Source organism: Alternaria hordeiaustralica, assembly GCF_023758085.1.
Source record: "Alternaria hordeiaustralica strain BMP 2776 chromosome Unknown scaffold_15, whole genome shotgun sequence".
Classification (NCBI taxonomy): Eukaryota; Fungi; Ascomycota; class Dothideomycetes; order Pleosporales; family Pleosporaceae; genus Alternaria; species Alternaria hordeiaustralica.
The window spans coordinates 580,284-608,150 of record NW_026056787.1 but is presented as its reverse complement, the minus strand read 5'-3'; the positions used below and the strand labels follow the sequence as shown (position 1 = coordinate 608,150).

Genomic DNA, 27,867 nt, shown 5'->3' with positions numbered 1-27,867 from the left:
GGTGCAATAGTAGCAAACGAAGGTTCTCCAGGTTTCGTAAAACCTATCAAGTTGTGATCTTGGAGAGCGGTACAGCGGGTTGAGATCTTCCCTAGGTTCCCAGGGTAACGGTATAATAGGAGGAAGGGCATTCACGTCAGCCCAGAACAGTGAGGATACCAGGGTTGCACTCTTGAGATGGATGTCGTTCTCACTTTCTTCCCCAAAAAAGCGCTGCTTACATTCCCAGTACACTTGTGTCGAAGCGAAGTGAATGATACGCCGCGAAAGTATTTTTTCTTGAAATACCCAACCACGCGTGTTCAGTGGTGCGTCATCGAGATCGGTTTGGGAGGTCCACGAGGCATCGCTGAACCACATATTTCCTTTAGCTGCGTCAGAGCCGTCGCAAGGTATTCTAATCCAGTCGTTTTGAGGGCGGATGCTGTCAAGTCCACCACTACCGTCAGCGGTCCACGTCGCAGCGATGGTGAGATAGGCGTTCGCATAAATGCCACCCATGCGCTCGGACTCCCGAAGCCAGTCCACATCGTCGTCTTGCACTATGCACAATGAATCAATCCAGATATACTCAATGTTCAGCCGTCTTGCTACGTTGATCGCATCCTGGAAAGTCTTCGACAGATCGCCAAGTATGATCTCTTCTTTGAATAGTTCGATGTTTGCGTTCAACGTTCTGACTTGTGGAATTTTCCCCCAACAGTGGCTCAACGCGATGTAGCGATTGCTCTGGTGTCTCTGAGATATATGGAGACGTGGCTGTCGAGTTGCTGAGCCAACATGGACAACTCTGGTAGGCAAATATCGCGTCTCTGGTTCTGCAGACTGCCATGAGTGGTTCCAACAGCTTGTATGCGTCTGGTCGCACACCTTAATCCAGCTAGAGATATTCTGGAAGGTAGTATTTGAGAGATTAGAAGATGGTATACACACTCTCGGTCCGAATTTCGAAACGTATGAATCTATCAAAATCAGACCTCGATTCAGACTTGCAGAGACGGATGAAGCGGGTTACTCACCTGGTTCCGCATATATGCGAAGCAACCCATCTGCAAAGTAGTCCTCAGCGAATACTTGGTCCCTTGTTACACGAACATCCCGGATTCGTCTCCCAGTATAAATGTCGGTTTTCGGTTGAGGGTCATCTACTCTCAACCCAAGGCGAGTAATTCCGGTGTTCTCATCTCCAAGGTTGATAGATTTAAGGATGAGTCTGCACATGGGGCAGTTTATGGGCTGACCACTGTTGAACTCAAGCCAGCATGCCCCGACTGAGCCGCAGTGTGTCTTCAAGAGACGATCGAGTGTAATCTTCTGGCAGGAGGTGCAGATCCCTTGCTGAAGTAACTTTGAATCTATAGTTTTCGCGTCTTCCTTCGACAAATTGACTTCGTTCGGTGGTGTGTCGATCTCGGGGGCTCGAGAGCCGCAGGGAGGTGGACGAAGTGCAAGTTCCGACATTATGCGTTCGTTCCTCCTTTCATTGCGGAGACTGAAGCATCAGAACTGGATGTTGATGAGCACAGCCTTGTGATAGTGGATGATCTCATTTAAAACGCCGTCAAGCCAAGGTAGCAGGATTGGTCAGCGAGGTGGCTGAAAGCTACCCCAGCACACCGATCATCTTTACCCTCGGCGTCCACCGGCCATCGAATCAGCCTCGCTGGATCTTTCACCGGAGCTAGACGAGGTGCGTCCTCCATGCATTAAGGGATTTCGAATGACTCTAAGGTTGCACCTCATACAAGAAAAAAACTAAACAGGTCTGCAGGCTACATTAAGCTAAAGCCTTGCAAAGTAGGTGACCTAACGTTAACGTAGGCTCTAGGCTGTCTAGTTTTGTCCTAGGTCGGCGTGGTTGCGCGCTGCATGCAAGGCTGAGCTGTGTGGTGTTGGAGTGATTCGAGGCAGCAGCCGCGACCCTGCGCTACGACCGATCACGTGGGCCACCCCAAGTGCGAGCGCCAAAGTCCAAGTACCTCAAACCACCACGTCAGCCGGCGCAACATTTCATCGCTAGACCCCAACAACTTCCCACTCCCTCTCCCATCCCCCGCACACCAAATCCGCCCCCCTCCGTCTGCCACACATCTCCAAAGCCCCACCCCTCATTTGCGCATGTGCTAAATATTTTATCAAAATTCACAATCTTCCACATACGACCACAGGATCTTGAGACACAGCGCTTCCCGTTCGCTCAGCGGTACTTAAGCAAGATACCGGCGGATTAGTACTCGGGTGGGTGACCACCGGGGAATCCCCGCTGTTGTATGTTTTTGGCAATTGAACCTTCTTTTTGGTCATCTTTTTTTGTTACCCGTCGCGCATCTACATGGGGTGGAAGCTGAGTGAGAAGGCTGTGCGTTGAAGGCGACGTGGCTGCTAAATCGTAGACAGCCTAGAGAGAGACATCAAAGTTGAGGGATGTTCTTTTGACTGCGTTGCTGACCCAAGACAAAAGTGGAAGCAAAAGCGCGTGGACTTGTTAGCAACATCGCAGCATCGCTGGCTCAGCAAAGAGTAGGTGCCGTAAGCATGCGAACAAGGGCTCCAAACCACCGACTAAGACGCATTGCCGTGGCTCGAGAGAAGAAAACTTGAACTAATACTAAGCTAAACTAAGACTACCTACTATACTACCTACATCCGCTCAAAACAAAACGCCTTGGAAATGTTCTCATACGTGCGTGCGTGCGTATTATCGCCTCTTCATTCGTCGCATAAACAACTGAAAACCGCTGCGCTCGCTAGAAGAAAGAAGATAAAGACACACATGTTCTATATAGATATCACCCTGCCACCCCGCCTATTTGCCTGCCGAAAATGCTATCACTAGTCCCATTTCCTCCTCCTGTCAGGATCACATACACCTACACACATACACGTGCGGTAGAGAGTGTGACGACGGTAATGTGCCTGTTGGTATTTCCCTATTTTCCTTCTCTTCCTCTAAGATCCAGACGTGTCCTTCGTCCTATTCCTTATTCAACGCCCGCGGTAGCACACACATGTGGGAAATGATGATGTCGGAAGTTGATACTCTTTTGCTTTCGACTCATACCGAGTACAACTCGCGGAAGCGAGCCTGCTGCTCGGAAGGCAGACCTCCGAGGAAGGCGTCGAAGTTGCCGATCATGCCTTTGTATTGCTGGATGACCTGGTGATAGTGTTAGCTGAATGTACTCTTCGTTATCAGTATGGATATGATCTCACCTTCTGGAACGTTTCCTGCACCTGTCGACCAGCCGTAGGTCCGCGAACAACGTTCCGATCAGCCTGAGACATATCGCTGAAGAACTCCAGGAGAGATTGTTCCATGGCTCCCGGGTTGGCCAGAACGATCAACATAAACCCAGTAAGCGCGTGGCACTTCTCATCCGTCCATTGCACTTTCCTGATAGCGCGGAGGAAAGGAGGGGCGATTTGAGCGAGATGAGGGGCGAGTAAGGGCGCGCTACCAAGACCTAGACGACCGAGAGCAATGGCTGCGTTTTCGTTCAAAGATTCTGGAACGCGCTCGTCGAAGAGGATGTTACCCAGCTTCTGGAGCAACTGCTCAACATAGGGCTCCATGCCTTCTTTGTGGCACATGGCAATCTCGCCTACGGACCAGCAGGCGTTGTTAATGACTGAGTATCCAGTGTCGAGACTGTTAGAATCTATCCGCGAAACGTCTAACTGTGTGATGAGGGTGGTCAATACGTCTCGCAGATGGGGCTGGAGTTGTTGGAAGACGTAGATGGCGCAGTCTCCGAGAAGTGCGTATGCAGACTGTCGCACGTCGTTGTTTGGGTCCCGCATGCAGACAACTAGTAGGTTGAAGAAGTTTGGTGCTTGTGTGACTAGTGTCGCGCTGTCCTGGGAGTTGAGGGCTTGGATGATGGCGCTGAGCAAGTCAAGGCTTGTTACCAAAAAGTCTTTGTCCGGAGGCTCGAAACCTTGAATCTCAGCCGCCATTTGACCTTCTTCGAGGTTGCGGTGGATGATCTTCATGCACCTGGCGAATATGCCAGCTGCGTATGGCGCGAATTTGGGTCCAAGAGCCGTGGCAACATATGAGAGGCACTCCAGCAATGGGAACATTTCTCTTGATTGGTCTGACACCTTGTTCCATCGTTGAATGAGCGCGGGCATAAGTGTCTGGACGAGCGAGTCGTCTGCCAGTGCAGGTCCGACGTGTTCGGCCAGTGTCTGAACGCAGTCGTAAAGGATGAACATGTTCCGGTCCTTGTACATAGCAAAGCACTGTACGAACTGCTTGACAATGACGGGACAGTATAGGGTTAGCTCAACGTTGGCCTTCTCCTCGAGATTTGCAAAGGCTGACGCCGCAGCTTCCTGGACGCGCTTGTTGGTGTCGAGCATCTTCACCAGAATGCCCTCCATCATTGGTTCGAAGAACTGCTTCTTGCCAGCCCCGTCAAGATGCGCAGCCCATCCCGAATAGCGACCGAGAGTCCAGCATGTGATTTGGCGCACAACAGGCTTCGGGTCGTTCAGTAGTGTCAGGAGGAATGGAGTGAGCATGGGAAGATGCGGCTCCACAACTTCCATGCAGCCATCCGCAATAGCGCCAAGAGCCAGAACTGCGGACTCCCGGTTGGGCCATTCAGCGTGGTTAAGGTTGTCTGTGAGGTATGGAAGAGTCGCCTGGAATACGGCCTCGTGGAAGACGGATGCGAGGACATCAAGGGCCGCAGCGGAGCACTTTCGAAGGTTCCACATCTCCTCGGGGTCGCCGAACTCGTCATCGTCGTCAAAGTCGTCAATCTCGCCGTCGCTGAGACCATCGTCATCGCCTGTGGGTAATCCGGCTCCATTCGAGCCTGGGACCGTCTCGCCGTTCGCGTTTGTGGTAAGTCGCGCGGCCTTGCTTGATGCGAACTGAGGTTTGATGTCTTGTTCCCGATCCTCCTGCTCATAGTCCTCCTCTTCGCCCTCTAGACGGAGAATCTCATCCTCGCTATACACCATGCTGGATAGCAATACAGGTATTATCTTGGCCAGATATGGTCCAAGGTGGTCCCTCATCTTCTCATCCTCACTGGCACACAGCCAGAACTCGGCCGCGTCCAAAGCCAGGTCTGCATTGTTCTCAGTGCGCTGCTGTGCGACCATGAATTCGACCAGACCCTCCATATGTGGTATTATCATCTGAGGAGCGATGTCGGCTATGTGGACGAAGGTTCGGCAGACGTGTTTCCGCACGTCTTCGCTGGGGTCAGTGGCTAGTTTGAAAAGCTGCTGCATGAGCATGTCGATGTTCGCGACGACGGCCTGGGGCTTCTCTGGGACGAATACGTTGATAGCGGCCAATGCGTCGGCGCGTACTCGGGGCTGGGGGCTTGTTGTGAGTTCGAGCAGCTGGGGAAAGAGGAAATTGAGGGGCTTTTGTCCTTGGTAGTCCCGGTCCAGAGCCTTCCTGTTGTCCTCACAGATCTTGAGCAGCGCGCCCATGGCGCCTTCTTGCGCCTGTGTCGAGACACTGCCGTCGGCGTTGCTGACCATGCCGACCAGCTCTGAGAGAATCTGGGGCCAGCCCATGATAGAGCCCTGGCGCACAATCTCCGTTATGACATTTCCCGCGTAGCCCCGTATTTGCGTAGTCGAGTCTTGCAATCCCGCAAGTATCACTGATCGTATGTAGTCCTTGGTAGAGTCGGGCATCGATTTGTAGCCGGTCTTGATGTCGTTCTTGAGCATAACGGCAGCGGCAGCGCGCGTCTGGAAGTATTGAGAGGCGTCCATGTTCACGACGGACGGGGGCTGGCTGCTGGAGAAGATGTAGGCGAGGTACTTGTCGATATCAGGTGAAGTTTGGGCCGATTTGAGCATCTGTGTGGTCGCCGCGGTCAGCACAGTACAGCAATGCGATGCATAGCAGGGACAAACTGACCTCTCCGGCATTCTTGCGCGCATTCTGATCATGGCCGCTCAGCGAGTCCCTCAGACACTGCGCCAGCTGTCGCAGGGGCTCCTCTTGGGGTTGCCACGCCATATTTGCGGTGGATTACTTCGCAGTGCGGGGAAGGTGTGTGCGAGAGTCTAGTAGCACCCTCGAATTGGGTATGTGCGGAAAAGCAGGGCTGCGCTGCGGAGGTGAAGCAGGCGGAAAAAAGAGTAGACCCTGGCGACTTAAGCTTGTTCTGCTGGTACGCTTCATGGTTAGCTCTGATGGGGAAAGCCATGGGCGAATGAACAATGAGGGGCAGTGCTCACCAGCCTTTCACGCGAAACAGACAATAGGGCGGGCTACAAGGCGACGAACATGTCTTTCTAGCGGCCGACAAATTATTTCCTCGCTGTAATATTTTGCGTGTAGTGCAACAAGTTTGCTCGAGAATGACGCGGGAGCCCGTAACGTGCAGTGGGTTCTGCTTGCGACCCAATTATGCGCAGCGGGCGGTGAGCTAGGAAGGAGCAGCTGCCGTGCGACTCAGTCGAGGATGCGAGCGCAGTCAGCCTTTACCAAGGCCGAGACGGTGAGCTTCAGGGGCGGTATAAAGCGGGCGCGGTCGTAATCTCAGTGAGTGCGCGTCTGCTGGGGTGATGTGCCTGCTTGCGACCGCCCAAGTCGGGCGGGCTCGGTAGAAAAGGGCGACGTGACTGCGAGACGCGTGCAAGACATTCCCCAGCTCTTCACGCCAACAAACAAAGTCGCCCTCATCGCGCCTCATCATTCACGCGGTATGTAAATGGTCGATATTGCGCGGTAGTCGAAAACAGCACCTGTCATCAGCCGTCTGTTGTACAAGTCGGTGCTTTTAGCACACGTCGTACCGCAGCACCTGCATCGTGCTCCTGCTTCAATAACGCCGTCCGGTATCGCGTCAGTCGAGAATTGACGTCCGGGCAGCACCTAAAAAGTCATGTGAGTGCTTCAGGGAAATCACGTGCATCGCCATCGCTCCTTCCCGAGGTCCTGTTCCAAGGTTGTCTCACTTTCCTAGCTCAATGACCCTTACTCCTCAACCTCACTTCCGGGGACCCCGTGAGGAAGTCTCAAAAACATCAAGAACGTCAAGGCTCAGTCATTTCTCTCAGTCACGCAATACACTACCCGTCTTCGAAATACATTACTCCACGCTCAAGGTACAGCACAGCCAGTCGTCAAGAGCCAGAAGGCGCCGACAACGGAAGTCACATTGTGATGGTCAATGACCTACTGTAAGCAAGGTACAGAACTGATTCCGGATAGCATCCATTGCTCACTTGGGTGCTTGCGTGATTCGCGTGTACCATGACATGGACATATTGGGCCTTGTGTTATGATGATAGTACAATTGAGCCTCCTTCCAGTTACACATGAGCGACTGCCTCATGGCTGCCAGCAGGGCGAAAGCAATACACCTGGTCCAAGAAAAACGCATCGCTAGGACCTCACCTTCTTCAGTCGATGACAAAGGACGAGGGCTCGTATCAGACTTGAACTACTTGCAGCCTATGTCGATGAGCTGCGTCCGCATGGGCCGTCTATGAAGTCAGTATATCACGCCCATGAATACCCCCACGGACAGTTGTCTACTACCGGATTCGCGTGCGACTTGATGCAGTCTGAAGTTACACTATTCCGAACAAACGTCATCGCGAATGTACTGTTGGTCGATGTCATCTGACAATAGTCAATACTGACTCCTCTCCTTTGGGTCCTGCACGAAGTCATCACTGAATTTACGCCTCCCTTGAGAGAGCATGGTCTGTCATCAATCTTCCAACTGCATCATTCAAGCTATCAAGTCATATATCATACGCCTTATTCGACAACTCATGGGTACTTTTGCTTCTTCCTCGTTAACGTATTGGAGCCGCTATCGATTACTCAGGGTATGAGCTTTGACATCATTGACGTCAATGGCGAGCGGGTAGGCATCCTATCCGTAGAACGACGCAAGACTGATGTCCAGGCTGTGTGATATAGAAGCGCGGGACAAATTCCAGTGCAATCGGCGATTTAACACAACATGATGTCAACAGGCTATGAAGTCGTCGCGACTCAAAGAAGTCCCCTTGCGTGATGAAAAAGGATGAACCATATTGCTAACTTCAAGACATCAAGACGAGCTCAAAAGAGCACTTCGCTTGCTATGTATGCGGTAACGAGATATTGATAGGGCTTACCGATATCAGGCACCGACACTAGCTGCTGAAGCGCCTTTGAAGGCGGCTCTGCTATGTTGGTGTTTCAGGACTGTACGACATGGGTTCGCCAGTGGATCAAGTGCCTCAGAAGCATTTCCCCGCGCTTGAACAAAAGCAATCGCGTCAAGTGCTAATTTTGGCCTGTCTATTCTGGCATGTCTGGAGTAGCGATATGTCTACTTTTTGCGAGGGACCAGAACCGAGAGTGATGCAAGTCTAGCACTTTCTGTTGTGTCGTAGGAAAGCTCGCAGCCTTCTAGAAGAGTAGTGCACGCATGATGTCGTGGCCATGCAAGTCTGAGTTGGTTTTTCGGTCTGGATTGCTGCGCGACGACTACCATGGTCGAGATTACCGCTTCAAGACGGCGAAGGGAGCCAGCGCAATGCTAAGGGACGCCGTTGAAGCCTACGAAAGTATTGATTTTCCCAAGTGTGGTGTTTCGCGGCGAATCTGTAACGTGACGGGTAGATCGGCAGAATCCAGGACCGGGGGCTCAGAGTGTCGTGTGCAGGCGGAGGTGGCAAAGCGCCGCGCGATTCCAAGCCAAGCTGCGTCAGGCACTTGACGTCTCACGCCGATCTCACAATCACGCCAATCCATCATCACACTTCGACGCCTTTCCTTCCCCCTCACCCACGACGGCGCACTGCTACCGACGGCAATTCGCACCTTCACCACGCCCCATCGCGTCGCTGCCCTGTCGCCAGCTCTGCCAGCCATCCGCCGCGGCACGTCAACGAGTGGTTACCGGCCCCCACTGATCCGTCCAGCGACTCCACTGGACGACTTCATCCCGGAACGAGCGCTGCTGCGCCCATCGCACCCGCCCTCGCCGAGTCGCAACCCCCATAGCACTCGATTATGCTGCCTCAAGAACCGCTGCAAGCGGGCTCGCCGCACACGACACTCTCCAGGTCCTACTACCCGACCGGCAATGCGCCCTTTGCGCATGCCACCATCCTTACCGGACAACCGGCCTCACAGCTCGATGACGTGCGGATATCAAGATACAACAACACTCTCGGCTCGACGGCCAAGGGCATCATGATAGGCATATTCTCCGTGCTGGGCGCTGCGGGCGTGTGTCTTATCATTGCGGCCATTGTTTACTACTTCCGCTACACCAACACAGGACGCATCTTCCTCGACCGGATAACGCGGCCGGGTGAATATGACGACGAGCAACAATTTGCCAAGGAGGAGGCCGAGGCGCTAGAGGATATGGACGACCTGCAAAGAACAGAGTACATGAGAGCGAAAGGTATGCCAGGCAGGTTATTGTGCAGGAAGGGCACCAGCTAACATCCACAGCTTTTGTGCAAGCAAACCCGCCCGAGTCCGTTCAAACCGACATATCACTATCGCAGTTCTTGGCTATACAAGAGAAGGGAGTGTCTGCCTGGGAATTTGAGCCCGAATTGGAGATTGCCAACTGCTTTGTCGAAGGCCGCACGGAAATTGAGTTCTTCGATTCGGAGTGCAGCGTCCAGAGCAACCTCCCGATACCGAAGCAGAACGAAGTCTACTACTGGGAAGCCAAGGTCTACGAGAAGCCCGAGAACACTAGCATTGCGATTGGCGTCACAACGAAGCCGTATCCGTTGTTCAGACTACCAGGTATGTCCACGACGACGCCCTACCTTTATCTCGTTTACTAACATTTATCAGGATACCACAAAGCCTCGATATCGTACATGTCCAACGGAAACCGCCGATACAACCAGCCCTTCCAACCCTCCGCTTACGGCCCATCTTACGTGCAAGGAGATGTCATTGGTGTTGGATACAGACCTCGAACAGGAACAATCTTCTTCACGCGAAACGGAAAGAAACTTGACGACGTCGCGCACGGTCTCAAGACACAGAACTTCTTCCCCACCGTAGGGGCAAATGGCCCTTGCCAGGTGCACGTAAACTTTGGCCAAATGGGCTTTGTCTTCATCGAAGCCAACGTCAAGAAATGGGGTCTAGCCCCCCAAACCGGCAGCCTCGCACCCCCACCTCCCTACGGCAGCGAACAAGGATCCATACTCCTCGACTCCGGTCGCGAAGGCATAAGAGAAGGCATGGGCGGAAGCTACATCCAAGCCGGCTTCGGCCACGGCCGCTCCAGTAGCCAGCAAATGCGTCTCGGACGCCAAGTGCCAACGAGTCCCGGTCCGCAACGCAGTCCGACCGACATCTCATTAGCCGCCCTTAGTCTGGTCGACTCTAACGAAGATGTCGGTGAAGGGGCGAGCCATGACGATCACGCGACAACCACAATCCCCGTAGACCAACGCCAGGGTCTTGGTCTTCTGTCACCAGGCGAACTCCCTCCTGAGTACAGTAGTCCTGTTGGCTCGCCCAACCTGCGCAACACGGCCGACCACGAAAGAAACGGATACTGGGACGAGCGAGCACCGCTTCTACAGAACCAGCAGCAGTCTGGCGAAAGAAGTCCGCCGGTTCCGAGCTATGATGCCGCGATGGCTGATACACCAGAGATACGGCGTCCTGCTATCAGAGTGAGGAGCGCGACGGAAGCTGGTGTGAGACCGCGTGGACCCCGCTAGATGAGCTGGAAGTCATTTTTTCTTTTGTGTTACTCTACGCTCCATTGTTTTGACGAATCTGAGAGGAAGATTGCGTCTTTTCACTATACCCTATCGCTCACCTTTTCCTTTTTTCCTATCTTTGTCGAGGCTGGATCCATCTCATTGCGAAGGATCATTATGGATCGAACGCACCGCTGTGGGAAATGTCTCCACGGACTGCATGGGTGGCAGCGAAACATATCTTTGAGCGGCCTGATCTGTTATGGCCCATACTACCTGGCGTTCTGGAAGCGAGCATTGTTACGTTTATTTTTGCTTGGTTTCTGGGTGGAGTCACGAATGATTAAGCACACGAATACTCCTGTTGCTGGCGTTTTATTGGATAGAATGGCTCGATGTGCGTTGAAGCGCGTTCAAATTGGATTGCGGCTGGCTTTGGCTACTCATGTGGTAGCTTTTGGATTGTAGTAGTAAAGCGATGAGTTGTTTGGATTGTCAATATACACGCTCTCCCACTTGCGAGAATTATCATCTTATTCCTTTTTTGTATCTACTCTGCTTGTTATCACTTCTAGCTATATACTTTTCATGGCTAACAGCAATTTAGTTGTTAACCAAACACGCGGTCTACGAATACAAATCGTCCTTCCCTTACTTTCAAATCGCACGAACATACAAATTCAGTCTCTATAGAGAACCGTGGTACTCTCCCAGGTTGCCATACTTGGCGTGCCAAAGTGAAGATCTAGCGCTCACTCAATTTATCGAAGAATTCCATCTTGGTTTTCGTATCCCAAGACGCACAAAACCCCATCACCGCCTTCGATACCTTCTACAGTCCAACCACAATGTCCAAGAACAATTCATAGGCGGACAGTCCATACCCATGGCGCAACCCCGCGATCATCTTCGAGGCGCTAACAAGATCACTTATCCTCGCCGATTTAAAACAATCCTGGCACTTCCAGCGAGAAGCCCAATTCCGCTGGATGCAAAAAGTGATTTGGACCTCGATTGACCGCTATCGTGTAGATCTTCGTGACGTTAAAGGCACCGTAGGCGACGTAGCAAAGGAACTGTGCAACAAACCCACGGCATTCTACTGGCTTCAGTCTGCACAAACAGGTGCGCCCCACGCCCCCGAGAAGACGTGCATGTCTGGCGGTGTCTTTGCCGCTATATACGAGGAATGGCGTCGAAGCTGTGTTAAGCTGGATATTGAGTTTGGCCATTTCTTCGCTGCGCCCGTGAGGGTTGCGGGGACGGGTCCGGACAGCCTACCGCAGATCTTGGAGGCGCATTTGTCGCTTTGTGCGCAAGCACAGCGTGTCTCGTTGGACATGGATAACTACCTCGTGCATCCGCTTCTTCCTGCCGTTATTCTCATATGCGACCGCCGTGACACAACCGCTAGATGCGGACCAGATGGCTTCGTTAGTCTACGCGAAGTAGCGAGGACACAGACCGTGCTGGTCATTCTTACCGGAGGAAATCGGACCAGCACCGGCATCCACATATCTCTAGATCCTCTCAAACTCTTCGCTCTGCCCATCGACAGAGATGATGTCACTGGCCTTGATATCCTGCGCGTACCCCTTGATATCGCCGTCAGATTTATCACTGAGTTGGAGGCCAGGATTGATGAGCGAGAGGGGATAAACAGTGCAACTTTAGACAAGAGTCTCTGTCTGCACTAAACACCCGTCGGATACAGTCGTGATATCAGGTTTTACCCAAATGTATGGGCGAGGATAATGCGGGCAGAGGCGATGAAGATTGGGTTTAAGAAGTTGGAGGTTACGAAATTTGCTGCTGTGCGCGTTTAGGCTCAGCTTTCTGGGGAAGAGTCGGGGTGTGAACTTGAACATGTGTCTTTTAGTCAGAGGTGGAAAGAATGAACTCACCTGCGTTCTTGGTTATTGCTTCTGAGTGGGATCGATGCACATGCTGGGAGCAAAGCTTGATGTGGGTTTATTGGCAGTGGCAGAAAAGCTGGTGCGTTTTTAAGCTGTAAGTCTACCTATCGCATCTCTACGAGCACGTCGCTCACATTCTTGTTCCACGTTTTAATGATTCTGTTATTCTGATGTTTGGGTGGAGGAGAGAGCAGAAGGAATGAACGAGGGAGAGAAGAAAGAAGCTACGTGTATGATGCACGAAGAAAGAGCTTCACGAACTGTCCCTACCTCTTGATGTTGTGTTTACCATCGGCTGGCTTTCCCATCTGTAGACCGCACCGTAACTTTCGCAAGATGTCAAACCCTCTCGAAGTCTACGACACCGCGATCACGAACGGAAAGCGGCTACGCAAAGAGCAGACCAGTTTTCGAGATCAGCCACGTTTGCCCGCCTCGCTTTCTTCGTGTGGCTACAATGTGAAGTCGTGGAGATTACGGTCCAACACCGAGAATTCTCTCAGAACAGTGTTGCAATCCTGCGGCATGATGATCAGTAATTCGACATATGTCGAAGTTCGCTCTGTGAGTAAAGAGGAGTGAAGAGGCGATGATAGTGGCGTTGTGCTGCCCAGTTGATTGCGTAGCAAAGATACGTCCAGTGCCAAAAGTATTCCATGTAAGCAACGACCGGTCAAGGTACCCAGGTAGCTACAAGACGCTCCACCACTGACATATCTTCAATGATGCAACCATGTCGCTTTCACGTGCAGGAAGTGGCTTGGTCGTTGCTGCCTCCCAGATGCGTGAGGCGGGGTTGCTCAGCCCCTCCGCAGTCGAGCTGACAGTGAGGCAGTGAGGCGCCACGAGCATCATCGATCCATACATCTGTCGCCATCCTCGCTCGACTTTTGCTGAATACATACCACTGTATCTCTCTTTTTGACTGCCGTTATCCTCCGTGTAGTCTTCACGCGACGTCACGTAATTGCGTCTCGTTTTACTGTTATCGTTGTCATCTCCCGGCTTTTGCTCAATAGCACGCGCCTGCATGTTTCATCGCCATGACCAGCATTGCCTTTTCCGGAAATGGAACTGAATACGGACCTTCTAATTTTGAGGTTAGCGGTTTCTATGGTCCAGGGGGATGGGCAGCTTGGTGCATCAGCCTTGTAGCATCTTGGGCGCCGAACCTGCTCGAGGACTACACGCACAACTTCCACGTCATCGCGTACGCGCTATACATGAATTGGGCAGCCCTGGATTCTTCCCGATTTCTGTTCTTGGGACGAAAGTTTGATGAACTGGCTTCTAAGAAGAAGAGGTTAGATCGGGAACACTTCATAAGTCTCACAAACGGGAATGATACATTGATCTTCCAAAGGCACTGGCCATCGGATTCGGACAATTATAGAGTATGGGAAGTGGACACAGTCCCAGCAACGAAGAATATCACGCATCAAATACTGGGAGCCGAAGTCGAACTCAGTAATATGACAGGAGCGTTCCCTGGACTATGGGACTATTACACAATTCCTACCACGACAGATCTCACGATCCAACTTAAAAAAGCCGAAATTAAACTCGCCTATACTACAGTCGTCCTCGATCAACAAGAGACATCACTCTGGAATCAATTGCATCAACTACAGGCAGCACTAGCAACTTTAAATGTTGGTATGCTACATTCGGGGACACAGCTGTTTGTCCGCTTGTCGTCGATCCATGAATATACTTCCACGGAGGCAGCCACATCATGCCGAAGGCGCAACTTGATCATAATGACGGGCCTCGTCCTTCCTTCGATCATACAAATCATCGATATGGTGTTGAATAATAGAGGTGTCAAAAATGGATGGTCGGGCCCTTTGGTATGGTCAACGGGAATGATAGGACTGACCACCTCTTGGTGTCTTGGATACAGTTACGCTATCGCTCCGCAACTACCTAGCCTGGGTACTGTAACCTGGTGGGCCGTTGCATCAATCTATGCACTCGCCATCGCAGGGTTTTACGGCCTCTACTTCTGCTCACTTTCATGCATGTATGTCGAGGGACCGAGATGCGGCTTTATGCCACACATGTCTTCTAAGATCACGGAGGTGGACCAGGCGTTCGCTTTGTTTGCTGCGCTTCTTTATCTTGTGTATGATTTCCGTTCATACTTTGTTAGGTTTTTCAAGCTTTTGAGGCTTCACTTTGAGAAGTTGGTTTTTGGGGCTGGTTCACATGACAACATATGGGCTGGTATGCCGTTCGGGCTGCCATATTGATGGAAGCGTGTCTGCAGATAGCAGCGATGTTTTTTAGCATATTGGGTTTAATACGTTACCTTTTCGTTCGTTCTACCGCGTTGTGTCCCCTCTGTGAGTTCTTCTGGAGGACTTTTGTACGTGAAGCTCTTCTCACTTCCAAGTACCCAAGGCACGTCTCACTCTTCGAACCAACCTTGCTTCGACAACGTCTGACCAGCGTCACTACTAGATCAGCTACATCATCTCTTCTCTTACCGCCGTTTTGAAGATCAGAGCATCCACTCACTACTCCCTGTCGAAGAAAAAGACACGAAAATGGCAGGATACACGCCCATCATCGGCAAGTCCGAAGAGCTTTCCACGTCAACGTGTCCCCGATAAGTTGGGCTATGAGAAAATGAAGCACATGCAGCCAATTGCCAACTTTGATTCCGACCGATATCTTCTCAGCACACAAGAAGTATAGCAGCACAAAGCAGAACCATACCTCCGCAGCACGTCCAAAAGCTGTTTCCCATGCTCTACAGAAGCTAGGAAGAAGTATACCAACTTTCGCACAGAAAGACACCACCACCCCACATCGACCACTTCTTCGGCCGAGACCTCAACAATCCCATCATCGCCCCAAACAATCAGCATGCATTTCGCGTATGCAGCTACATCCTTCGTACCAAAGAAAAACACCCCCCAAGAAAAGATCACAGCTGTATCCGTGAACCATCTACAAATATACACAAGCCCCCCACCAACCCAATCTCACATTCTCCAATCACCTTCCAGAACCCTTCTTCCGCACCAACCTCGTATTTCGGAGTTATAAAAAACGAGTTGAGCCCCTACCCACATTCCACATTCCACGTTCCACATTCCACTACCGACCAACCGTACTTTCAGCCTCACACATGCGCGTATGGTAGCGTGCGCGCTAATGGGACGTGCCGTGAATACGAGAATCTATGACGGTACCGAGTAAGAAGCCAGTGCAAAAGCTACGCGTCGCGTCCGAAGCGATCAACACCGCGTACGACACCCAGTCACGTTACCTAACGTAGTTCGCTCAACTCGCGAGGGATGTAAGACCGAGGGAGGCCGTGCTTATCCACTGTTTTCTAGGGTTGAGAAGGGTGGGGAAAGGCTTGTTGGGTTTGGGAGGTTTGTCGATGTACGATGTACGAATCAGGGCGCACATATTTGTACGCAGGGAAAAAGATCTTCAACAGCTATGTTTCACGCCTGCCACGCGTTGGATGCTAGGTGTTTTTTGCGCTGTTCGAGTTGGGATCGATATGTGTAGTAGTAGCGAAGGCAGCGGTGCCATGAGTGCGAATGCCGTGATGCCACGATACGCGTTGCACATCCAACTACACACGCTACGTGTCAGTGTACTCGCTGATCCTTTTGCAACCTCACCGTAATGTAACATCCTCACTACCGCGAATAGCAATACATAGTAACACAGCAGAGTCGCAATCGCAATCGCAGTCGCAGTCGCATCGCATGCACAGTACCAGCAGATCTACCATCCAGCGGGTCAACTCCCCCCGTCTTAGATATGCCCGCATCCAGCCTAGTCCCTCTCCCAAAACCCCAATTGGGGGGTTTGGAGACACAGAAAGCATACAAAGGTGAGGCTTAGCTCCACGACTAAACAGTTCCGACTAGTAGTCAGTTATCGGAGTGTGGGCTTGGGCGGTCGGAAGGAAGGAATGCGGGAATCGACTGATAATGACGATCGTGGGGTGCGACGACACGGCAATCAGTTCAGGCAAATGTGCGGGCGAAAAGGTGTGTGTAGTGTAGGAGATGTCTCCGAGAGCTGATGGTTGGAAGTCGACGTAGAGTTTAGGCAGTTGGGTGTTAGTTTTGCGAACTTATTTAGTTAGCAGCGTCGACGGTCGGCTTTCGCTTCCAAAGACTTTTTTGCGACCGCGGGCATGGCACCAGAAACGTGGCAATGCGACGCGGCGTTAGAAGAGCGCCAGAAACGCCAGAACCCATCGGATCGTGCTTGTCCGAGGTGTGTGAACCAGAGGAAAACAAACTTTGGCATCGTGGCATTCTCCGCGAACGAAAACGCGCCATGGCGATGGTTGAGCGCGACACAAGTCGGGGACAGGCCAGCCACACAGTCTAACGCAGCTCTGGGTACCCAGTCCGTGCCAGACGCGAGGCTACTCGTTTCTTCCTTCGTTCAGCCACCCCTTATGTACGCGCGGATCATATCGTCGAGGCTTCGGAACTTTCTCCAGCATTCGGCTTCATCACGCCTAGGTTCATGTACACACAGTACCATGATGTACCTACAGTCGACCGACCGACCCTCCGCCTCGGCTCGACATGACAATGACCACGCTGAGGCTCATACACCCACCCACCCATGCACGCTTGATCCCCAGAATAGAAATTATCAATGACCTGTTCGGTATTAGTAGGAATCGGGGGGTTGCTGCTGGGGCTGCTGCTGGGGCTGCACGGCTGTCAGACAGTAGAGATCTGCTTTCCTGCAGGTGCTGGTGCGTGAGCGCTGGCAGGGTGCCGCGAGCGCAGGTGCGCATCCTTCGGCCGACCGAGCTCACGCATTTTTTTTTTGGTTTGGTGGTTGATCGTCATGTCACGTTTTCTCTCTCTCCTTCGGAAGCCGGACAAAAGCCAGATCCGAGCCCCGCGCGGTGGTTGGTGGATTCCAAGTGCGGTGAGAACAAGAACCAACGTCGAGTGAGACTCGAGTCAGCGCGCTGCTGGTACACCACGGGTAGTGCCCGTTGCGTTCTGCCAGGTCAGAATTTTGGAGTGTCATGGTGCTGCAACAAGAGGATACTATGGCGAGTGGAAAACCCATCTGCATCATTCGATAGTTCGCAAAGTTCCGATTCTTTTGGTGGAGGTGATGAGTGATCATTTATGCAAACCTACTCCATTTCCACATCCTCGAGACGAGATCTCGGCATAATAGCACCGCAACAGCCCACACCACGGAGGCCGTGGGCCACGGGAGAGTGGGGGACAATGCCCTGGACGTCCGACTTCTCAGCGGCCAGCGAGGAAGAAAAAACGTGTAGGGCGCGATGGAGACAGCGGAGCCCAAACGTTCCAAGAGAGCGGAGCCGCTTGAAGAGCGTCCCTCAGGAACGGCGGAGATTTCTTGTGGGTCGCCCTCTCGCATTGGGGAGGCACGTTTGTTGGAGGGAGGAGGAGGAAGCAAGGAAGCGAGTGCACAGAGTTTCTACTCGCCTGCCCTGGTCCATCGTCCTTCCGCTAACTCGACACCAGGGACGCGGCTAAGCAACCTGCCGGACTCCCATGATGCAACTGCTATCTGGGATGTCTGAAGCAGCTGGCCAGCAGACGACCCAAACTTTTTCCACCTGCAAGTTGCAACACTACCGGGTAGCTCTCTCTCTCTCGCGCTCTTCGGGCAAACCATGGATATGCCTTGTAAGAGCTCAAGTACCGAGATGCCGAGGAGATGGTTCTCGCAGTCCCAATCCAAGACAAACCCTGGAGACCCTGGCGTGAGCACTATTAGCTAAGACGTAACAAAGTGCTGGAATTGTCGGTGAACCGCTTTGGGGTCGCAAAGCCGAAGACAGCCAGCCTTCTTATTGACAAGCAAGTGTTGCGACGACGGCAAGTGTGTGATGGGCTGGCGATGGAAATGGGGAAGGCAGCGAGAAAGTGGAATAATTGCGAGAAAGTCATAGGAACTTCGCTTGCACCTTCCGCTTTGCATGCTGTGGCTGACATGGATGCCGCTCCCGTTGTTGTCGTTATGGTTATGCAATGGAATCATCCAAACGCCTGACGCCGCACGCAAAAAACGACCAATCGACATTTTGATGCGTAACTCCCCTCGAACACACCACATCAGCCCTATCTCCCTAACGTTGACCGGTCTCTGCACCAACAAGTAGCCTGCCAAGCCGGAGCATTCTGTGGCGGTGCAGCCATCACAGCATTTTCGCATTCCCACACAAAACAAGGTTGGCGCAGACAGACCTGTTGCGTGGCTGGTGAGAAGAGAACGGTGTGACGATTCGTACGCGTTAGCCAGGCTAGGCGAGAGCAGCAAATCCTATCCCGCTACCCGCGAAAAGCGAAATCCAGCGCACTGGTATGACATCAAGCTCGAGCCTACTGTACGCTGTAGGTCATACCTTAGCGCGGCCGTTGTCTTTTGATCCTTAACTATCCTTTCTTTCGTCAGGGTTTACCCATCCGGGAAAACCTGGGAATTACGTCTTGGACGGCATTGGAAGAGAACTACTTGCGCTGAATCGAGACTGCATTTGTCGGCAACATGCTTGTACGTAAACCCGCAGTGCTGGGTTGATAATTGATAATGGGAAGCGATGGTGGGGGATTCGGTGGTGATTGGCGGCAGGAGGCTAAAATTGGTAGCTGACCTGTCCATCTTTCACGCGAGCATGCAGGGCAGACCCTGGCCATCACATGGAGAAACTAGGACTAGGGCTGAGAAACTAGGACGGTGTTGGACAACCTTAATTCTTCTGTGCATTGCTATCTAGCTGGTGCCTAAGTATCCTTGCTCTTCTCTGTACTCGGGGAAGTGCGGACGACGCTCAATGAGGAAGACGTTTTCCCTGAGCGTGGTTGTTCGTTCGCTGCGCTATGCAAGCTCTCCATTATGTCGTTATGTGGCGTACTGTGAGAGCCTCGTCAGGCTTCCTCCACGCCGGGCATCAGTCCCGCAGCTCGATGCGCCTTTTCCTACAATGTAGCGAACTCCGGTCCAACTGCGGCTGACATAACAGGGGACGATGCGCGCGTTGCATGTTGGTGCGAAACATGTCCACTTGTTGTTCCGTCCACCTTGCGTCTGTCCGGATATTGCGCCGAAGCGCCGCAGCAGCCAAACCGCGATCGGCTTACGGCGGAAAGCCACAGCACCGTGCCAGTGGTGGCATGTCATAGGTCCGACTCGGGTGTCATGATTGACAGAGATCAATCGATCGGAAATTGTTCGTCTCGCACACCTGTGGATACAGCGAGGACGGGCCGGGCGGATGTCAGGTTTCGTTGCGTGCGCATGGTTCCTCGAATTTCCGCCGACATGGTGCTCTCAGGCGTGGTTGTACTGGCTGGGAAGGTACCCCGCAGTGGACGCCTGGCCTTTGTCATCTACATCGTCCAGCGCGGGAGTATGTGATTGAGAAGCGACAATCTGCATCGGAGTAGTCATTTGGTTCCTGGGGGATCGTTCAGCGCGTCGTTCACGTCCAGATAGGTGTAGCCACGAACCCGCTGGGATAACCAGATTGCATTCCGAATGCGAATGCATGCTCTTGTGGGGCCGAGTATGGCGGCAGCAGCGCTGCAGGCGACCCCAGCGGAGACGCATAGCTGCTCGACGATGCGTAGCTGCTAGCTGTGCCATACGTGTCGACGGTGCCAGATCGCGGGACTTCGAGGTACGGTGACGTCGGTGCAGAAGCCATGCCATGGGGAAGGAACGTGAGCGGTGATGGCGCAAAGGCGGGAGACAGGCTCTGGCCGTAGCTGTATTGTGCAATGTGGTTTTCCAGGTCCAGGTTGATGCTCTCCAGTGCGTAGGCCGACTGCTGCTGCATCGGCGAAATAGATGTCATCTGTTGTCTAGACCATTCTCGCCGGGTCTTATAAGACGAGACCATGTCGATAGGAAATTGCACCAGATAGGACATGGTCTGCATGCGCGCATCGTATCGAGGGTCTTGGAAACTCTGCACCAGCTGATTTATTTCCTCCAATGGGCGAAGGGAAAGGTCCGCGACAAAGACAGAAGCAACATCCGGGAACATTGGCTCCAAGGCTAGCGCAGTAGCGTAGAAATGAGCCAGAACAACCAGGACGTTGACGTCTCCACGCTTCGCAGCTAGAAGTGAAATGGGAACCCAGAACAGCCACTTCCGTAATGCATAGAGCTGGTTAAACTGTTCCTCCGGGCTTTGCGGCTGGTTAGACGATCGTAGGCGGTCGAGGTAGCCCTTGAGTTGATCCACCCATTTCGATTCCTGTTCGTTGCGAGTGAGGTAGGGCTGTAGTCGTTGGAGGGAGGCGTGGATATCGACCAGGGCGTTCATGTGCTCTCTTCTTCCTTCTGGTGATATTGGGGTACTGATCGGGTTCATAAAGTGTCGGTTTGGCATAGGCGTGTGCTCTGCGATGTAGTCGGCGAACAGAGACTCATGTCTCCAGGGTTGCATGGATTGGATTACAGTCTTCGTGCCTGTAACTAGAGAAGCCCAGCCTCGCCTAAATGACTGCGTCAGTTTTGATTACCCCAATATATTCAGGTAGTCCTTACCAGTCTGTCGCCTGCCATGCAAGCAGGAGAGACGCCGCAAGTACAGCATCCGAGTTGTGCTTAGTAAAGTTGGTGATGCCGTCGTGCAAGCCCTTGAGAGCAAGACTTGCGTGATGGAATGCGAGGTTTCGGGTTTCGGTTGATTGAGAGATCCAGGCCAAGTGCGAGGCAGAGAAGGCGAGGATGCTGTGCATAACGAATGGATGGGTTGCGGCTATGCTTAAGAATCTAGAAATGTTAGTGTTGCTTTTGGGCGTAGTCGCTTGGGGTGGTAGGTGCGTACTTGGGCATCATGTCGGTCCAGAGGGTCGATTTCGAAGTCCTGTTTCTGAACATCTCATTCGAGATAGAGGCAAGATGGTGCACCAGACGGAGGTCAACCGTCGTCAAGGCGCGCCATTGCGGCTGTGGGTATACTCGGAGCTCGGGGAAAGGGAACTCTCCCGTCTGTCTCCAGAGTTCGATAGTGGCCTCGATCTCGGGCGTCCAGAGCAGGTTGGGCTGCTGTGGAGACTGGGGAGACTCTGGCATCATGGCAGTTGGACTGTCCATGTAGTCGCAGCGAACCTGGTGCTTGGTGCAGTTGCGGCTGGTAGATGTTAGTACATGAGTCGTAGACAAAGAAGTGTTGGTGCTTACCATTGCGGGAATGTTTCATCACAGCGAATATGCCGCCTCTTGCACGTCTTGCAGCCCTTTCGGGACTTGGTATGGCTGCGCCTTGAAGGGCCTCCACCGGGACCAGCCATTTTTCAAGAGGAAGATGAAGTAGTTTAGCGAGAGTGGGAAGTGGACCGTACGGCGTGGTCGTGGTAGCACGTCAGGGCACAGGATCAGTCGCAGGCAGTGTTCTCTTGTTGTGTGGTATGCGAGATGGACGGGAAGGTGGGATAGACGAGGGGCTGTGTATATGCGGGCGGTAGATCTGGCGAGCGGTTGATAAAGCGAGGGTAATGGGGTCGAAACCGGTGACTAAATTGGACAGGGTGGTGATTTGGAGGCTGTTCGTGGGCGTTCTGGTGATATATAGTGCAGAGTGCAGATGGGATGAGCTTAGATAGCTCTAGGGCTGGAGAGATATTGACGCAAGGCCAGCAATACCTCCGGCGGACAGGCTAAGAGGGTACGACAGGACGACGTGACAGCGGAAGTGGTCAAGCTCGTCTGCAACCTACCCCCTGCACAATGACCATGCAGGATGAGGACAAGGCTATGGACTAGAGGCTCGCCAGGCTGAAGAAGGGACTTGGGTGGTATGCGGGCAAAAGCGCAGGGTGACTTGTGCTCGGTCCCAAAGACGACAAACGTCGAGAAACGGGGCCAGGTAGGGTTAGCCTGAGGTAGCGTCCACACAAATAGCAGTGACGCCACGAGCGGCGGAAGAGGGACTTGGGTGGCAGCCCGCGAGACGGGAGAGGCTAGCAGGGAGGGCAGAGAAGCTTGCGGGAGCTACAGACGATGGAGTGACTGATTGCCAGATGGCACCGGCTGGCTCCTGCTCGTATGACATAGCCCCGGTGTAACTCCCGTGGGGATTAAGGTTCCAGCGAGACGTGAACCCTCGCAGTCGGCAGGGCGCTTTCAGACATGCAGCACGGCGTCCCTCAAAGACTCTGGACGTGTTTGGATGAATGAAGCGGCCCCTGTCGGGCGAGGGTTGAGCCCAGGGCTAGGGTGCAGTGTGAAGGTGCTAGTTCGCCGACGGCCATGTCGCAGAAAGCAGCCTTTGGTGGCCCTCTGGTCAAAGCCCCTGTCAATCCGCTTGGGACGGAGACGTTTGAGCGTGCAGGTGCATGAGCCGCTCCAGCTGGGGCTCGGGCTCAGAGCGCAAGAGGCGTGAAAAACGGCCATTCAGGTCCGACGACCGAGGAAACGCCAACAGCTGCGCGGGCCGTGCGTGGAGAACGATCGACCAGTAGCACCTGGATAGCTCGCTGGCCATGCTGTAACGGGTAGTTGGAAGCCGCCTGCGGAATAGTGGGTGAAGGAGGCCGCCATGCTTGCTCGCCGGGTCAGCTTCGGGGCGCGCGCGCTGCTAATTTTTCAGACAGCTCCAGAGCCCTGAGTGAGGTGGCAGCGCCCACGCGTGACGGGCGTGACGGGCGACCACGGGCGACATGGATGCCCGACATCTCATCAACGCGAAATGCGAAGCTGGACTCTGCCAGCGACGTCGGTCGAATCAGACTGACGTTGCTGATGCGATGCCACCAGCGATCGCTAAACACTGCGGAAGCCGGGGCCCTCAATATCTCGCGGTCAAAAATAGCCCTCCGTGCGTCACCTGTCACCAGACCGCACGCAAAAAGGGTCTACACTCTCATCGCGCTGATTTTCCATCGATACTACGCTGGCCCATCCTCACGCCGCTATCCTCATACCGCTCCTTCGCATCCAGTTGCGCCGAGCAGTGGCGGCGGACCTCGCTCTATTCCTGTCTCCGCTATCGACGGAAGGGCGCCGCGCGATGAATAAGCGTGACTTCCGCTCCGACGAGTGCCACGAGTGAGTGACTTCGCCTGTGGCATCGCGAAACGCCATCGCATCACTGGGTAAACAACCTAGGAACCTCCCCCGCTGGCAATATCTCATGCAGCGGAGAATGCTTGCTGGCGGGGCCTATACAGTAACTGAGTAATTACGCGACCCTGCTGGTGGGCGCCTGACACAACAGCCTGCATCCACATATCGCAGCTGCTGTGACGATATCTCGATTTCGTCGCCGACGTCCCATAGGGCTGTACCTATGACGTTGTCTATACGCGCGATTCCGTCGCGACCGTCGCGTGGTGGAGCACAAGTAGCTGCCACGAGATACGAGTTCTAAACCAGGAACCAGTGGCATCGCGGCGGCACCCGTCGCCTACCTACCAGCTACCTCTTGCAACCACCGAGGCTAAAACTCTACTAGATGACATAGCGGAATGCGCGAAAGCAGGTTCATGCGACAACATGTGTATTCGCAGGCTAGTCTTCCTTCAGCCACACGCCTACGTCGAGCTGGTGTTTGGTTGTCATAGATCCGTGGTGGCTATTCTTAGGATTAAGGTCCTTTTACCCTGGGAGTTTGCAGCCGACCATGCATCTAGGGCTACCCATGCAGCCATGTTTTCTCTGGGGTTCTGCGACTAGGGTTACAAGACACCTCTCCACTCGCATCTTTCGTCCATCGTCGCATCGGTCTTTTCCGATGGCCTATTCGCCTTTTCAGCGTAGCCTCAGCGTCGCTCCAGCGTACACTAAGCCAGCGCACTACTAACCGACTCAGCGATTCAGCAACCACAAAAAACATCCGAACGTTACTATACATACATTTTATGACGTCTGAAGAGGCTTCATGTCGCGACACCACACCGTCAGTCACACGACAACAAGACATCGCAGCCAAGCCGGTTACCAAATGCAAGTTTTGACACAAAATGTCGAGTTTTCAGCGCGCGCGCGCAATACACATTCCCCAGCCATCTGCAAGCCACACTTTGCACCTGCACGACCATGCAAAGCATCCCTCTCCACCCGTCGGCCCAGAGCTATAAAAAGCGTCGCACCCTGAGCTACCATTGGCGCGGAAGCGATTTCTACCGGCAAGTGTGGCAGGCGACACAGAGAAATCACACAGACACTTCCTCTTCTCCGCCCTCACGGGCCATTGCGTGCACTGTGATGTGAGCTGTCAATTCCTCCGAACGCTTTAGGGGGGTTTGATCCACCGGCCGAACATGCACGACTATCAATTGCAAAATCAACGTTTTGATATTTACGCATATCTACTGTGTATCGTCGATCTCACATCCCAGACACACACCACCACATCATACTCACCCCTCCAATCCTCCATATTGCCAATATATCGCCCACTACAGAGCCCGCCTATGCAAGCCAACCCGCCTGAACCCTACACTAGAAGCTACAACTATCATTCACCCCAATAAGCCTAAAGGCAATGCCAATTCCAATACTCACAACCAACCAACCAAGTACCTAATTATGCCACAACTAAACGATATCGTAACCTGATACATAACCACACATTGCCAATCGTCATGTTGCGACGGCGAGCAATACCTCCGTAACCTGAAACATTCGGCCTCGGCCGTAATATCACTCATCTGGCAGGTAATCAGGCCGATTGCCTTATCCACTAACTTCGCTATTCCAAGGTTCTTTCAATAGATTAAGTGACCCCACACGTGATCGACGACCGGTATGCTGAGTCAGTTGCGAAGTCTTCGCTTTTCGGCGAGTCGTGAATGCATGGTCGTTCAGCATGGACATTCGGCATGGGAGATACACAGACTATGGATATGGGGGTTTGACGTGAATATTGGGTGGCCTGATACCGGTGCATGTGTTTCAGATCGCGGGCGATGTTACATGCTGGTGAAGGTGGGGGGAGAGGGGAGTTTCAGCTGTCAATGTTTGTCGGCGGTACCGGGCGCTTGGGGTGGATAGGTGGGTATGTGTGTGTGGTTTGTGCGGCTTGTGCTGTGGATGAATGAACGAATGTACGAGTGCGTTATGTCATCGGATGTGGTGGGAATTCGGATTCTTCGAAGAAGGGAGGCATGGCCTGTTTTTGGGGGTTGAGTTGGGACTTGAGAGTAATGCAGTTTCCTTCTTTTGTATTTGGGTTTCGATGCTCAGCGAAAGTCCATTCATCACACTCATGACTCATCACTCCCTTCCCTCTGCTACCCTCTTAAATCTTCCCGACCCTCCTACCATCCAATCCTCCCACCCCACCCCATCCCCCAATCTCATCTACGTCCCCCAACTCCACTCATCCCACTCCTCCCTCCAAGCCACCGGCTCCAGCGGCCCCTCAACCTCCAATATCTGACCCAACGCACATTCGTCAAAGCTAACCTTCTTCTGCTTCTCCAAGTAAAACACATCGTACCTTTCATGCATAGCGTCTTTCAGGTTGCGTACATTGCCCTCGGGATGCAGTTTCTCCCATGGTCGCGTGCACACACGGCCTTTGCAGCGCTTGAGCGTGAGGAGGAGGGCGTCGAGGCGGGCGGTTAGGGGGAGGATGGGGTAGGTGTTTATGTGAGTGGTGGAGGAGGTGGTGTTGGTGTTAGGTGTGGAGAGGAGGTTGATGAGTTGGTATGGGTCGGTCTGCCATCCTTCGTCAGTATCCACCTCCCCAAGCCCGTGAGGTAAAGATTGAGGAGGAGAGGGGAAGACAAAGTAAACGCAGACTGACCTTCATATCATAAAGCTCCCGCTCATTCGTACACCAAACCGTGTAACTCAAATCATACTCCTCCCCCACCACCCTCACGCTCTTATACGTATTCTCCGCCCACACATCCCGCCCATAAAACGCATTCCCCTCCACAAGATACTCCCCCCAAAACTCAACATTAACATGCTCACTCTTCCCACCCCTCTCCTGCATCGCCCCCGTAACAGGAATAACCTCCCCGTCAAAGTCACCCCGGGCTGGTATACCAGCGAGATGAAACAGCGTAGGCACGATATCCGTATGACTACTCGGTATATCCATCACTGCGCCTTTGGCAACGCCCGGGCCGCGGATGAAGAAGGGGATGTTGATATCTTCTTCTATGCCGCAGGATTTACCGGGCGGGAGCCGGTGTTGGCTGATGTGGAAGCCGTTGTCGGTTGTATAAATCAGATAAGTGTTTTCCAGCACCTCGGGGTGTTCGCCCAGACGGTTCATGATGGACTCGATGAGGTCGTCGACGGATTGGAGGGTTTGCAGGCGCGCGCGGTACCAGGCGTCGTTGTACGCGATTTCTGAGGCGTTGAGCGGGCGGAGCGTGGAGAAGTAGGATGCTGTTCCTGGCTGCATGGGGTTGGGGGTGTTAGATGGGGTGTGCAGTGCGGAGGGGGAGGGGACATAGTGTAGTACCTTGGAGGGGTTGAAGTTTGGTGTTCGGGGTACTTTTACGTCGGGGAAGAGATGCTCGTGTCGCTTTGCGGGGACGGGTAGGTTGAACTTTGTGGGGCGTGGGTTGGTGATTGTTTCTGAGTGAGGGGCTATGGGTGCGACGCCGATGAAGAATGGTCGGTCTGGTGCTGCGATGGCTTCGTCTAGGAAGGAGACTGCGGCGTTGGCTACGAGGTCGGTTGAGTACTCTCCTGGCGAGTTTCTGTAGACGTCGTGATTACGTGTCATGGTTGAGTTGTAGAAGACGTATGTTCCGGGGTCGATCAGGACTGCAGGTGTTAGTCTCTGGACAGCATCGCTGTAGTAGTATTGAGATGCTCACAGTCAGAACTATTCCAACCACTGGCTCGTGGTGCATCGTATGTAGAGATGGAATGTCCGTTCATCAGCTTTCCAGTGTAATAAGTGTTGTAGCCCGCCTCCTGAAGCCATACGGGAAGATAAGCATCATTGAAACCTTCCTCGATGAATCTAGGATATCCGCCTGCTAGTAGTCAGTACAGTTTTCTAGCTTATCATCTTTGTATCCCACGTACCGTAAGGAGCTGAGACATCCGTGACATTCGTGTTATGGGCAGCTTTCCCAGTCAAGAGCGATACTCGTGACGGGCAACATAGTGCTACGGTGCAGAAATGCTTCTTGAACCAAGTACCTTCCTGGGCGAAATATTTCTGCACAGCAGGCTGGTAGTCGAGCGAGTTCAGATGTAAGTCCTGATCATCTGTAATGATGAAGATGAAGTTGGGTTTGGAAGAGCGCCCTGTAACAGCGGCTACACCGAACGACAGCAACACTAGAATTCGACTTGAAATCAT

General features: G+C 53.0%; 5 protein-coding genes across 5 annotated transcripts; 2 read left to right on the top strand and 3 right to left on the bottom strand.

Moving 5' to 3' along the window:
* Window positions 1–3,055: 3,055 nt before the first annotated feature.
* On the bottom strand, window positions 3,056–5,998 carry J4E84_007256 (uncharacterized protein; the record flags this gene model as incomplete). The annotated part of the gene is made up of 3 exons (XM_049389841.1): window positions 3,056–3,157; window positions 3,214–5,835; window positions 5,897–5,998. The coding sequence occupies 3 exons, from the start codon at window positions 5,996–5,998 to the stop codon at window positions 3,056–3,058; spliced, it is 2,826 nt and encodes a 941-aa protein (XP_049242585.1).
* Window positions 5,999–9,001: 3,003 nt separating this feature from the next.
* On the top strand, window positions 9,002–10,695 carry SSH4 (Rsp5p-dependent ubiquitination, sorting of cargo proteins at the multivesicular body; the record flags this gene model as incomplete). Its single annotated transcript, XM_049389840.1, has 3 exons — window positions 9,002–9,401; window positions 9,452–9,757; window positions 9,809–10,695. 3 exons carry the CDS (start codon window positions 9,002–9,004, stop codon window positions 10,693–10,695), a joined length of 1,593 nt encoding a protein of 530 aa, XP_049242584.1.
* Window positions 10,696–11,666: 971 nt separating this feature from the next.
* Window positions 11,667–12,374, top strand: J4E84_007254 (uncharacterized protein; the record flags this gene model as incomplete). Its single annotated transcript, XM_049389839.1, has 1 exon — window positions 11,667–12,374. The coding sequence occupies one exon, from the start codon at window positions 11,667–11,669 to the stop codon at window positions 12,372–12,374; it is 708 nt and encodes a 235-aa protein (XP_049242583.1).
* A 7,684-nt stretch (window positions 12,375–20,058) lies between these two features.
* Window positions 20,059–21,880, bottom strand: J4E84_007253 (uncharacterized protein; the record flags this gene model as incomplete). The annotated part of the gene is made up of 4 exons (XM_049389838.1): window positions 20,059–21,079; window positions 21,132–21,359; window positions 21,415–21,720; window positions 21,771–21,880. 4 exons carry the CDS (start codon window positions 21,878–21,880, stop codon window positions 20,059–20,061), a joined length of 1,665 nt encoding a protein of 554 aa, XP_049242582.1.
* Window positions 21,881–26,509: 4,629 nt separating this feature from the next.
* On the bottom strand, window positions 26,510–27,867 carry J4E84_007252 (uncharacterized protein; the record flags this gene model as incomplete). Its single annotated transcript, XM_049389837.1, has 4 exons — window positions 26,510–26,529; window positions 26,589–27,320; window positions 27,374–27,535; window positions 27,588–27,867. The coding sequence occupies 4 exons, from the start codon at window positions 27,865–27,867 to the stop codon at window positions 26,510–26,512; spliced, it is 1,194 nt and encodes a 397-aa protein (XP_049242581.1).